Source organism: Columba livia, chromosome 3, assembly GCF_036013475.1.
Source record: "Columba livia isolate bColLiv1 breed racing homer chromosome 3, bColLiv1.pat.W.v2, whole genome shotgun sequence".
In the NCBI taxonomy this organism is placed as follows: domain Eukaryota; kingdom Metazoa; phylum Chordata; class Aves; order Columbiformes; family Columbidae; genus Columba; species Columba livia.
The window spans coordinates 80,010,975-80,025,888 of record NC_088604.1 but is presented as its reverse complement, the minus strand read 5'-3'; the positions used below and the strand labels follow the sequence as shown (position 1 = coordinate 80,025,888).

The window sequence follows — 14,914 nt, the reverse complement described above, 5'->3', positions numbered from 1 at the left end:
GTGCTTGCATATTCATTTTTTTTTGCAGACATTGAATCACTCATTTCAGTAACAAAAGCACCTGAGCACTTGTCTACAGAAGCTAAGTAAAGCTGTGGGGCCAGATCTTTAAAAAAATACGTGGAAAGTTCCAGAATAAAAGCATTTACTTCACTACAAGTAATTGTTTAAGTCTGATCAAAAGGTTTGATATGAAATGTCCGTCTGGTGTTACAGTGTACTACTGCTGGATTCTATACCCTGTGAGATTGATCCTGTGACAGAACATAGAAGACACAAGGACCATACCTTGGGTTTCACTGCCTTGAACAATTTCTCCAAACTACAAAAGCTTAAAGTGCAAAATAACTAACAACTCAGTAAATAAAATGGGAAAAAGAAATGTATCAAATAGTCTTTGACTTGTAAAATGCACCGACATAGCGGACTTCATTATTTCAAAATTAAAGAAATAAAAACTTAAAGAGAAATAATACTCTCGTCCCCAAGGGAGGAAAAATATGAAATCAAAACCAACAAAACAGACACCTAACTTCCAACACTTATTCTTGGTTGACCTATTTCTGGGAAGAAGTTGAATCCGAGAGACAAAAAACAAAATTCTATCAGTACTGGTGGGAAGAAGGACGCTAAATAAATTACAGATTTGTTTTAAAGTTACTGTTGCCCAGGTCACATGGGAAGCTCATGATAAACAACAGAGCTTCATGCCAGCTTCTGAAACAAGTTAAATATTCTGCCAGCACTTTCTGAAAATCATCCCCCTAACTTCCTTCTACTATTCTTGAATGCAGCAAATAATATTTGAGCTGGCCAGGCTAACCTTGGTTTGTATTCACTGTTACACCGGAGTCTGAGTTCACATATGCAAGCAGTTTGCTGGACCACCAATGAGTAGTCTTGTTAAAACTTTCAGATTATCAAAAATTTTTAGAATTTCAATGCCAGTTTGATTTTCTCAATGAATATCTTCTTGCCGACATTCACACAAACTACATACAGATTTTTTCAAGTGGATATTCTTCTTATAATTTTTTTGACAGGTACATAGTAAATAGCTTCCTGAAGTCATCATGAGAGAAGCTGTGTATCAAATCATCTGACTATTCTACTCCATGCAGCTATAACATGCAGCTTTTAGCCAGAAATGTATGCAGGCAGCTCTAAATTTCTTGCTACTTTAATAATTCAAGAATCTCAACTGAGGAAAAATACCTTGAAAAAAAGGTATTTTTTCAGTAATTGTTTTTCACTCATATTCTGTGATCCATGAACAATTTAGTGATTACTTCCTGCTATCTGAAATGCACCAGAATGAAGCTGAAACATAGGTATCACTTTCTTAGTCCTTTTCCAAATAAATGGATTTTGGAGCTGATGCAAACATACTGTGGTCAATATGACCACAATATTGGATTACAAAACAGTTAAGCAGTAGTCATCAAAAGAAAGAAAACAAGAATATAACACTAAATACAGCAGGTGAAAGTACAAATGAAAAGTTGCATACTTTTGTTTAGAATAAGAAGCAATGGAACTGGGAAAATGTGTCTAACCTGTTCCAGGTGAAACAGTACATTAGCTATATCAAGGACCCTTTCCACAGTCTTCTCGGGATCTGAGGAATCTTCAGTCCTGTTAGGCAAATCTTTGTAAAGTGCCATCTGCCACCTAATGGCTGGATCCTCAAGCTGCAGGAAAAAGATTTCACATGTCACCAGGGCAAAATGTTCCCAATGTCGGGACAAACAGTTTATTTAGTACAGAAACCACTTCAACGGACAACAGAAGCACTTTATATGGCTAGCCCACACTTTTACATCACTAATCCGTACATTGCCCACTACACTGACTGGCAGAACAAAACTAAAGACTGATTTGTGCAATGTTTCTTGTGAGCTTCCAGAGAACTAGAAGTCTAATAATCATACAAAGAGCAAATGATCATGGGCCAACAAGTAGCACTAGTATCAGAAATTAATATCTTATTTGAGGAAAAGTAATGAGTATGAGGTAGGCAGACATAACTTTATACACTGATTTTTCATCTATTAAACCAAACGACAATTAATTGTTGCTCTAGTAGTTGGGATTACTTAGTTTTCAGCCACAGAAATTAGTCATATTAGGTTTATTTATGTCTAATATTTTTCTTTTTTTTTTCACTTGTTAAAAATTCGTAACTACTGATTGCTAGCTAAAACATGAAAAGCTAATTTATGCAAAAAGTATTTTCAAGATGCATTTGCTTATTTATTCTACAAATTATACAGAACTGTATGAAGCAAAATGTTTTCTCTTATTTTTCTCTTTACATTTCATATTTTCCGTTTCAGTGATCTGTGATTCTCTGTTTTACCATTACAAATCTCTTTTGTGGTTCATTTTGTCTCCTTAGTGTTTCTGTTAGTCAACACTGCTGCAACACACTTTGCAACCATTTTTTGTGCCAATAACACTGCAGACAAAAGCAATGTGTAACCCATTTTACTGAGAGTTGTGGCCAGTGATCATTCCTGATTGTGCAATTTAGCTTTATGTCACACTGGCCTGGATTCCTAAAGCATTCAGGAGCCTAAACCCTACAGATTTGAATAGGGTTTAAACTCAACACTTAGTTTTATAAAACACCTTTGTGGATCCAGATTTCAATATGTGCCTAAGATAAAACCACAATGCTAATTCATCTCCACAAAATATCTTACGATACACAGTTTATTCGAGTTCCAGGAATTATTATAAACTTACACAGTCACTCAATAATAGCTTATTACAACCTAGAAAGCCACAATTGACAGGTATTTCTTCTGCTTTTTGGCTTTTCCATTTCTTAACAACAGTCATATCCACAGCCTTTGTGTGAGCATTTGACTGGGTTGTCATGAATGGATAGTCCACGAAAGACTTTTTAATCACAGATGGAGATGTCTTTTGATCTGAGGACTCCTCACATTCTATCAAGGTACAGCTTTTTTGTACAGGTAGTTTCCTAAGGGTATGAGTAGCTGGCATTTCAAGGTGTGCCTTAGTATGGCTGGAAGAAGATTTTGGTGACTTGAGCTTCATCCATGTCAAAATGAATGCAAGTTTCGTCATCAATTTCTTGAAATAAAAGGCTCGGTACTGAGTGACAGCATGCAGGCATGCAAGGAAAGGAAAGACAGAAACAGGGTGAAGACAAATGTAGACAAAGGTAGACAAATGCATGAAATATATGCCACAACATTAATAGCTAAATATTCAGAAGGATGATTCTCAAATAGTGCAGTTTTCCAAAAAGAAATCAAGATAAATTATATTTTAGCTCCAACATAAGTGACAGAATGTGGTGTCTCTGAGAAGCAAAAGTGATTAACAGAAAACATCATTTGAAGAAAGAATATTGCTGTGGCTGGAAGAAAACCAGCCTTTGCAAGAAGTGTTATTTTTCCTCTGTTTTGATAACCACCTTACACAAACAACATTTTAACTAAGTTGCACATTAATTCTTAAGATTAAATAATGATTTAAATCTATAAGACCATGTGGCCTACGTTCCTTTTATGTCTGACTCAATCAGATAAAATAGGATAGTGTATGCATGGAACACAATGGCATCATTTTTCTTAACAGAAACATCATGCTTGACACTATCTGACACGTACTTGATAGTGACTGAATACTAATGACATCTGAGAATTACATAATAATTGATATTGTACTTTGTAAATAACTGCTGAATTTAACTTTATACATGATATTTGTAAATAATTAAGTTATACGCTCAGGCTTAATGTGAACTCTAGAATGTGTCACTGCTAAATGATTCATGAAAAGATACTTCACACCACTGAGAAGAACAAACTACTTAGCAATAGATAACAAATCATAATAAAGATAATAAATACAATAATAAGTCAAAGTTTTGGAATCCTGGAAATGGTGTATTTTGCCTGTAGTTGAGCCACTATTTTTCACACACAGGTCAAAACCAGAGTTTTTGAAAGCTAGTAAAGCAACACGTAGATAGCTATAAAATAAAGCTAGCTACAATAACTGTTTTGCTTTCTTATCTACACATTCTGTGTTTCCCTGCCAGAATGTCATCTTCCACTGAGAATTCATTCTACAATTAGGAGAATCTAAAGTCACTGTTGAAAAGTTTATAACTGGAAAATCCATCAGTATGTACTTTGGATTAGCTAAGATTACTTTCTTCTTAATAATCCAAGGCACCATGAAATTTCATCAATATAAGAAATTGAAAAGTACTTTTATTCTCATGTGTTATAAACAGAGGAGGTGATATGTTGCTGAACAAAATAAAACTTTTAATTGAATCAAAGGAAGTTTCTGAAAAGAAAACACAGATTAAGATTTTAAGAAGTATCATTACTCCAAGGCAACAAAGCAGCAACAGACAAATCTCTCAATAGCAGTATGCAGATTGTAACCCTAAAGAAACAAAGTAGAAACCGAAGTATTTAAACCAGGAGGACAAGTGCTAAAAAGCAGCATGAAATGCCCGGCAACATTTACAACTGCATGGCTTACAAAACGACAATATACACATACTGAAAATATCAGAATAGAAATACCTATCTTTATCATTGAGAAAACATTACTGAACTTCACACATAAAATCCCAACACGTAAAAGGTTTCTATGTTCATGACATGCACATTGCTTAAGTACTGTTGTTCATGAAGACCTTCATAAACGTTGTTTTCTTCCTAATACTTTACCTGTGTGGTTCCTTCTGCTTCTCATTATGTAATATTTGCTATATAAGGATAAGTATCTCAAGCTTTTTTCAGGATTTAACCAAATCTTTTGTTTTCAGTGGTAAATTTGTCTACGTGCAATCCCTATAACTTACAGCTATTGGACTTCTATTTGTAATATTTTGTGAAAAATGCTAATTGTTGGCTTCACAAACTTATTTATCTTCTCGTGAGCTCTCAGAAACCCCCACCTCCACATAATCTTGCTTGACATTGCAGCAATATACAGAAAACCTAAGGTGGGAGAAAATTAATCTTAAGATATTATTCAGGAAGAACCATCCCATTTCCAAGCAATTAAAACAAAAATCACTGCCATGCACTGAATTGTAGTAGAATCTTGACTTCTGGATGATTCTTAAACACCTTTTCAGGAAAAACAAAACAAAACAAAATAAAACAACAAAAAAAAACATATTTCCAACTCACATGTCTATTCTCTTTTATCATTTCATAAGCACAGGAAATACTGGTTAGTTTTGTCCTTGAATAAAACCTGGGGCAGGGGGAGGAGCTAAAAGACAATCCTAAATAAAGGACCATTCACAGTTCCAATTTCATCTTCCTTCTCTAGAGAAGAAACGTATATAATTTAATTACATTTCTGTATTATGGCTGATTCTTTGCCATTATTTGAAGCATTAATAAAACAGTCCAACTACACTAGGCTAGGTCAGGACTTTTTCCCCTAGGGCTATTCATCTGGCACTAATTGGAATTTAATAACAAAAGTCTGTACTTTTCCCAAAAAAAAATTTATTTTCCCTAGTCTGAAAACAGCAACAAAACTGTGCAAAGCTGAGATTTTGCACTTCACAGAGTATGCCAAAGCGGGAGCTTCCTTTTCCTTTACAATTCAAACTGATATAAAGTAACCTTGAGTATTTTGCAGATTCTATCCCAAACAATAGAAGGCAGAGTTTAGACAGTGATAGACCTTACACCCATCTCCAATTTCATACTAATGGTGTGCATAGGCAGGGATTGGAAGGGTCACATGTTATTGTATATAATGCATATATAAACACATTAAAAACCTAGTATTTAACAATTGATGTAAACAAGTTACTTGACAGAAAAGAAAAATGGACTACAAGTTATCCTAACAAACCAAGGCAGGTTGTCATTATATGGCACCAACAATTAATTCAAAGGAAGAAATATCGTGTTTAAAAACTGCATATAGATTACCTTGCCCTGGAGATGAAGATTACTGCGGATGATATCTCGTACTTCATCTTCAGTATCTTTCTGTCAATGTATTACAAATCATATAAATTAGAAATACAAGGTAATTAAGGAAAGATATTGTTCATATAAATGTCAACCTTGGGCTTAGTTCAGATGATGAATAAAACTGACAACGTGGAAGACTGAGGAAAAACTCAGTGGAAATGTATCTTTTTGTATCAGGCCAGAGTTAGTCATATCCAAGCTCACAGGGACAAGTTCTGAATGGCATCATTTGTATTTGTTCACAAGAACACGTTAAATGCAAGTGTATATATATATATATATATATACATACTTCAACCAAAGTTTGACCAAATGAAACCAATATCATGAACACAGATATTTTTTCTTATCCTGACAATGTAACAGAGAACACAGCCTTCTCTGATTTTACTTCTATTTCTTTTGGAGATCTTTTATCCTCTATAAACATTCAGCTCACCTTCCCAAAGCTCATATAGCCTGCCAGGGTGTATAAAGTACTATAGCTTGAGAAAGGATTATATTCCAAATTGCAATCACATTATTGCACTGTGAGTTTACTCCTGGAAGAATCACTTTTAACATAGTTTATCCCTACAGAAATTCTCGCCTTCATGTGAGAGTGATCAAAAAGAAATAGTTATGATATTGGGCACAGAAGTTAGGACACATCCAGTTCTCATTTTCATTTCCAAATTCAAGCTTCATAAAATACAACTGATAATTTAGAAAATAGTTACGTCCAAACTGAAATGTTTTATATCCTGAAAATGAGAACAATATATAGATTACTACATATCACAGTCACTCGTGCCTTTATGTACTAGAATTAGTATTGATTATTTGTGTAAGAATAAGCATGGGGGAAAATTTCAAATAATTTCATTAGTAAAATATTTTTACCTTTTAGAAGTGCAAAAAGAGCACCTACCATGCTGAATCGATTTTTGGCCAGTGCAATTAGCTCTTGGTCTCCAGGAGCACAAATATTTAGGCCAATGGGAAGTAATCTTTTCAGTGCTGCCACAATGAGAGAGGTCTGCATAGAGTACCGGTCACCTTTTCGCTTCATCTTCTTCCTCTCCTGGTCAGAAACTGCTGCCTGCAGCATAAAGCAAAGATGAAAAAAAAATAAATAAAATCCAATATTAAATAAAAGAATTGCACTAGAAACTTTGTAGTTATCTCTGGTTTGACAATTTCTTTACTACCAATACAGTTTCATTGTTATCTCATGGAACTACCATTATATCATTGTCAGTATTTTGCACCAATATCTAGAAAGTCCACTGCTTTTCTCAAACAATTATCTTTTTATTCTCAACCCAGTTTTTGCAACAGATTTCATTTAAAAAAAAAAAACAAAAAAAAAACCAGTGCTTCTCTGTATTCCTCCTGTCTCCTTCCCCTCTGTAAAGAGAAAAATACAAAAATCTTTACATTACCTTGGACATCTTAGATTTGGTGTCACTGATGAGGAAAGACATGTTGTTGATTTCATTTTGTACCACAAAGTTCTGCTCTTCCCTTTTGAAATTCTGGAAATATATAAAGGATCTCAGCTAAAAGCACTTATGGTATATGAGAAATCTATCTAAACAAACCCTAAATAAAAATATAAATTAACTGGAAATACATAAAATCCATGAGACAAGGACAGAAAAAATTAATGAATGATCAACAATGGCCTTGAATTCCAGCTTTGATTTACATGGCATAGCACAGGGGGTTGTGTGTTTTGTTTTGGTTTTGCTTGAGTGTTTCTCTGGCTATGAAACAGCTATGATAAAATCTCATTCCTCTTCTAATTCAATATAAAAATATCATCTGAGTTTTTGTTTACCAGTAAATCATCCATTCATATATTTCTTTCCCCCCATTATAAAGCCCAGTATTTTCAGATACATAAGAAACTTTTACTTAAATCTGAACTTAGGAACACACAAGTAATTTGATGATCCAGTATCTAACTACTATGCAACCAGTTTCTGTGCCCTGTGGTGTTTATACTAAATTTTATAGTCAAATTCAAGCACGAGTACACAAATAATAAGACACCTTGTTTCCCAAACTTAAGAGAATTGAAGTTATGGCAGAAAAGCAATTAAGTATAGATAACACTCCATACAGAGATCCAAAGTCTGAATGTATTTAGTCTCTTCTTTTTTTTTTTATCCTCCTTTTTGTTCCAGTATGCACATGAATCATGTTTCGTTTTCATTTAAGCACGGACAGTGATGGTGCCCAATTAGATCTTAATGCAGACGCCTCAGTTCTTGTCTACAAACTAGAGGAATCAGACTTAAGAACCAAGGGTAACTTTTGTATAAGTGGAATTAGGAAGAAAACCTTAACTGGTAAAATTTAAGAAATACAAAACAGTACCATTGTGCAAAAAAAAAGAAAAAATATTCAAAGAGTTACTTGTAAGATTAATTTTGCTACTTCCTTGCTCTTAGAACATTAACTGACTTTGTTTCATTCAAGCCAGCTACAGACCTAGTCTTAATAATTGAACAATATGCGACCTACACTGCAAAACTAATTAAGTGACTGTAAAAAGTGTTGCATATTTCCTTCAGGAAACCTTTGTTGAGGACCTTTCCACATGATTTTTATTGTAACTTTGCCTAGAGGTTCAAACAGACAGACCGTACAATTTAGGAAAATGGACTTTAATGAGATAACTACCACTAATTTAGTAGCCTTACATTCTGGTTATAAAAAGGCTTTGGGGGTGAAAATAACTAATTGGGAAGGAACTGGGCGGGGGGGGGGGGAAGTGTAAGGACACAGAACTCAATGAGCTTAATATACATTAAAAACCCCAAACCAAAAACAACAACACTAACAGCAAAAAAAATTTAGACAGAAATATCTGCATTCAGTGTTACTGTGCTACAAAACACCATCAACTCCTCTAACTACTCAGGCATTTCAGAAGTGTCAGAAAACTGAAAGTCATTAATACCATGCCATCTGCATTTTCACTTCTGTCATTAATTTTTTTCAAATATAATCACTAAATAATTGATCTGCCTACTAAGAATCCTAACTAAAACAAGTATTTACCACTAATTACTTACATGAGATTTTGACCAGTAGATGAAGACCTCGGCCACCATGCGGAACAATTCTTCTGCTTCAGGATTGGGCTCTTTCAGCCATTTTGCCCTAAAATTTGGTAGAGGGGTGGAAACATGGATAATCCTCACTGTCTTTATGCTTTGACGTCAGTTTTCAACATTTTACAAGGATACAAGCCAACAGAACGAAGCATGCATGCTTTAATCCTTTCTGGGTAACAGTGGCTTTTTGATGTCTTATTTCAAAATGCTTAAAATCCTTTTACATTAATCCTAGGTCTAATCCAACAGATTTGGATTGCACCTCTTTTTAGGTTTTCTTCTGAAAAAGATCCCAGTTCCTCTATAATAAATGTCATAAAGTATCAGCTTGAACAACTTCGAGATTGGCAGGTTGAGTAAAAGCTACTTTAATTCAGTGCTAGGCATATCAAGGGACAGGAGACGGTAGCAATAAACAGGAAGATTTTATGAGATTCATTGACCTACTCCTCTCCACATACCTGTTATAGTCCACAAATCTAATCAACAAAGGGTAGAAGGCATAGAGGTCCCGTGCCAAAGTGGTGAACTCATCTAGGATGAGCAGTTCAGCCTCCGACATGTCACCTCTGCCTTCTGCTCTTAGATGTTCTTCATCCGACACAACCACTGCTGCTTTTTTCTTTAGCTTATCCATCAGTGGCAGGAAGTGTGTCTTTAAGAGCTGTGGCTTCACTTTGCTTATGATGGGCTGGGAAAACACTATTTAAGGCAATGAATATTATGTATATACCTGGCCACAAAATATAAATAAAAACTTTTACCTTGCCCCTCTTTCTTGTGTCCTATTTGTAGGTTACAGAGTAAAATCCTGTCCCCATTGAAATCGGCAGAACGTTAGCCAAGAATTAAATGTGGTCAGGATTTCACATAGTCCATTAGCTTTGCAACTATGAGGGTAGAAAAGCCTAAGGTTTCAAGTGTTATGATCTTGCAAAGTCTCTTTATTAGCATTCTGTCAGCATATTGGTATTTGCCAATTTTATGGAGTAATGCAGAAGTTGTTTAATGGTATATATGGGTGGATAGCTACATAGCACGCACAAGTTCTCAGCCACTGGCTCCTCTTTTGAACCTTGCTTTTTAGTGTGTGAGCAAACAGAACAGGAAAGCAGACTCTAGTTATTGGCAAACCTGCTGAAGAAGCCCGCCTGTATTTCTTACACACATTAGGACACTGGAAGGCTTTTGTGTAGATAGAAACGAGACTAATTCAACCATTCATCAAGCCATTTGAGACTTGTTAACACAAGCTTTTTGCAAATCTACTCATAAAAAAGAATATGTAAATTACCACTTCATCTGAGCCCATTAGTACAAAACCATTTGTAACATATCCATTAGATTACAAAGAATTTTAGGCAGTTACCACTTATCCTTAGAGTGCATTACATTACTAACCCTCAAAAGAGTAGGAATCCAGACTGCTACCATGAATGAAATTACTACTACAGTAAGGACTAAAAAGTCATAAGAAAGCCTAACTGAAAAACTGAATTCACAGCACTGAAGTGACTTTGTCTTACAGGTTGTAACATTGAGAAAGAACCTGTTTTAGATATAGTTTAAGGTGTTCTCACAATTACATAAGGGTTAATAAAATGAAATATGCATTTCCACACTTCACTGTAACAGAAATGTTAGATACACAGTTTCAAAACAATATTTTGAGGATTCAGCACTCATACAGAACTGCAAGAAACTGTGTATGCCTGAAAATGGAAACTTGCTATATAATGAAAATGGGCTAAATAACTTTACCCCTTTGATCCAATATACTGTAAAATGTATATGTGCATATTCTGGGGAAAAAAAGAAATAGCTTATCATGCTTCTCATATTACTCATTAAGAGATTAAAACATACTGTTTACACTGCTCTTTCTTTACATCTAATATTTGTGGTTCATCAAGAACTGTATTCTTTAAAAACAAAAACATGACCATTGGTCTAATCCAGCTTTAACAGGGTAATTACAGAGTAATTCAGAGTGTGTGTATATATAGATATTTGAAGATACACACACATGCTTATTTGTTTATTTTTACATCTTACCTGCTAGTCTTTTCATCCAGGCTCCTTCATCAATACCAAGGTTGTTATAGATGATTTTCAATATATTACCCAACAGAGTGTTCATGTGCTCTGATGTCAAGGCTGTGCAACACATTTCAGCCTTGTCAGGGTTGTTTTCTGGCCCATGCTCCCACCAGTGTGACATGTAACTACACAGCATAGGCAGTATAACTTCCATGATATGTGGCATTTGTGTGTAACGAATACCAGACTCTGCCAGTTCCACAATTTCTTCCATTAGCTTCACCAAGGAAGGAATATTTGGACAAACCTCTTCCACACTAGTAGGCAAATTGAGAACTATATAAAAAAAATAAATCAATAAACTAAGTCATAGAGGGAAAACTATTCAAATGCTATTGTGTACAGTTTTTATTTTCTATTTACATTTGTACTTTTCTGATCCAAGGAAAAGAAAAAAACGACAAACACAACAATAAAACCCAGGTACTTTCATAGCATTGAGCAATAAACTGTTTTTATACATAAGGTTCAATAATGAAACTTTCTATAATAAAAATAATTCCTATATGGAAGCTTCAAGAATGCAATTATTATGGAATGAATTCAGAGACATCAGATGTAGTTTGCTATATTCAAAATTAAGCTTAAATTTCAGAATTTCTTCCAACATAAGCTTTGCAGTTGAGGAGACAAACTGATACAACAGAACATCTCTTCACAACACATCAGATGAGATCTGGAATGTTAATAGAGGAAAAAAAATATTGTCTGACATAATGAGTAGAGCAAATTCTCAGAAATTGGCATTTGGAGGTGAATTTCTGATTGTAAATGTTTACTTTTCAAATTATTTGTATTATCATTTCCATCCACTGTAAAGGCACTGCAGTTGCCTCTATTGTTGGAAGCAATTTCTTTCATCTCCAAATAAATATCTTTAAGCACAACTATTAGCTCTTGAATGTCTAACATCCTGACAGACACATACAATGAGATATACAGATATCTACATATTGAAAATTTAGCCTGCAATTTGCGACTCCAAATATTTGTAGCAAAATAAAGTAAGGCTAGGCTTTTTCCAAAAACACTCTCTTCTCCTGTTTAGACCCAAAAACATTTTACATAGCCATCACAGAGTCTCCTTAAAGCTTAAAACAATTTTGGAAAATAAGTTGAAATTTCTGTTAAAAATCAATTAAAATTCAGCTGGCTGTCTTTCTAGATGTATTAAAACAGCTTGAATATACATGGTAAGTAAGTATGGCTGTTGACATTTTGAAGATACTGCAGGTCTTTGAAGAATAAATCTGATATGTGCCCTCTTTTCAAAATAAAGGCAAAGTTATAAAATGAACACCATTATAAATGGATGTCTTATTCACTGACATCCATATATATCTGTGATATAATTCACACTCAGCATATATACAGAGTTTGACCAGTTCTACTGTAACTGCTCTTCCATTTGCAACAGGAACAAGTAGTGTGTATCACCTTATTCAACTACTGTGTTTTAGCTTAAGAAATATCAAGAGTTTCAGAATGGAACAAAAATGGTATACACAAAATAAACGTTTATAATGATACCGGAATGTATCTGTATCTGTGCTGTCTTCTGTTTCAAACAAAGAAAAAGCAATTTACATGCTACTCTGCAGTGTATTTACTTGCTAAGAGTATATTATGTACTTAATACAAGAAAAGGTATTTTTCTTTAGTTGAAGTGTGTATGTTTTAGGAATCCAACATTGCATATGAAAACTGAATAACTAAAGTTAGTGATTAGAATATATAATTTTATCATCAAATATCTAATATGTAAGATAATAAAAATCAATAAATCAATAAATAGATTCAAAACTGGACTTTTGAGAATAGTATCTGAAAATGAAAACATTGGTGTCTTTAGAAACACAAAATAATTGCTTTTACCAGACTTAGCTCATTAACCTAGGAAAGAAATACAACCAAGAGACTACGAGAAAATGCTTGTACTATCAAATCTATGCAAAAGTACACGTATTAAGGCAAGCAGCATTTATAGTGAAACTGTGAATTTCTGGAAATACCTGCTCTGTCTCTCGCATTCTTGGTATTGTAAATTGAGTAGATATTATGTTTGTTCAAATGAGTTTCCAAAAAAGCCACAGGAAAGGCACCTGAGAAAGCGGCCAAGCATTCTCCTAGTGCTGATCGTTGCCTGTGAATTAACAAACATCGTTAAGCATACACAATTTTGATGACTGACTACACCTTGTGATACTTGCATGCCAGCTTTATTTTTATTCAAAGCTGAGCTCGTCTCAAAGAGATAAACCACTACATTATCAGGATTATCAACACAAGAACAGGTAATAGAAATTTAAGTTCAACAACCCTCTGCTAATATATGAATGAAATGTAAGATGTAAAATGTCAAAGGTGGCCTACTTAGCTGAGAATAAATGAGGAACATGCAGAAAAGACACCACAAAGTCATCATAATAATGTCTTCTATTCTATTACTTTCCTCTCAGCTTTACTGACATTATAATCTCCACTATTAAGAAAAAGCTACTGAATAGACCAAGAAATCAAATACAACTACCATTCATTTGAATGATATAATTTCATTTTTCTGAGAAATACTAATAATCAGACCTTGATCTAGCATGAAAGTCAAATTATTCAGAGAGTGGAAAATCACTTCTACTGATCAATAACTCTCAAAGTTTTGCACAAAAACATGGCTCTAATTTCTTCCACATTTATTTGATAATCAAATTTCTTTAAATGTGTCAAAATTGTGAAAAGCTGGTCACTAGGAAGAAACGATCACCTGTCACTTCACTTGGATCCTTCAGGGGACATTTAAAACTATTCTTTCTGATTTCTAATTCAGTTTATCAGAACAGATCTTAGATATGTGAGAAATCCTGAGCTGCTGAAACTGAGCCACACAGATGACAGAAATCCAGGAGGTCCCGTGAGCTCACATTAAAACAAACAAACAAACAAAAAAAGCCTCCAAACTGATCTTGTGATTTATCAAGATACATCTTCAGTCTATTGTTTATCTCATTTTAGGAATTTATATTCTTTCTAGATCTAAGACATTACACTTGATTTTGTAAAATCTAACTTCATTCCCATTATTACTTATCCTGTTTGCTCCTTCTTTTTCTTTCCTTTTCATTACGTCTTCATAAGCAAAACATACATCCATTCAATATACTTGCGACACTGGTTGTAGACAACCATACACAAAAATTATCACTTACACTTATATATTTCATCTTAACTACAAAACCCATATCATTTATTTGCCAAATACTAAACCAAAATAATTTTATATCCCTTATTAAGGAGGGAGGTTAACAAATACAAATAACAAATACACAGATGCACAAAAAAAAAAAGCAAAAAAAAAAAAAAAAATAAGGCCTCATTCCCCTGGGTATTTTAGCTAGAGAAGAAGTAATGCTGTATAAGCGACAAATTAAGCTTAGGGTAATAAGAAATATACATCACAATTAATATATAAGGAACAATTAAAAAAATCACTGAACAACATCTTTCTACAGTTCCCCAGTTGAACCTCAAATCAAGTTATATTTATTGTAAAGTCAGATAATTTTATTTTTAATTCTTGTTTGAATTAAGAAATATATTTTGACAAACATATAATACAACATTTTAAGTGTATTATAATAAATGCAGCTGCGTTTCACTTAACATCTGAGCACCTTTTTTCTCTCAAGATACCTCTCCAACAACAATCTCTTC

General features: G+C 34.0%; 1 protein-coding gene across 8 annotated transcripts in view; it reads right to left on the bottom strand.

The window, feature by feature from the left end:
- Nucleotides 1-14,914, bottom strand: part of RYR2 (ryanodine receptor 2) — a 397,519-nt gene that overhangs the window by 64,609 nt on the left and 317,996 nt on the right. For all 8 annotated transcript variants that reach the window (XM_065057819.1, XM_065057821.1, XM_065057823.1 and 5 more), the window contains 8 exons: nt 13,219-13,349; nt 11,162-11,482; nt 9,568-9,808; nt 9,065-9,152; nt 7,424-7,516; nt 6,910-7,080; nt 5,955-6,014; nt 1,557-1,691 (listed from right to left, as the gene is read on the bottom strand). In XM_065057819.1, the coding sequence (XP_064913891.1) occupies nt 1,557-1,691; nt 5,955-6,014; nt 6,910-7,080; nt 7,424-7,516; nt 9,065-9,152; nt 9,568-9,808; nt 11,162-11,482; nt 13,219-13,349 (1,240 nt within the window). The remainder of the gene's footprint in view (nt 1-1,556; nt 1,692-5,954; nt 6,015-6,909; nt 7,081-7,423; nt 7,517-9,064; nt 9,153-9,567; nt 9,809-11,161; nt 11,483-13,218; nt 13,350-14,914) is intronic.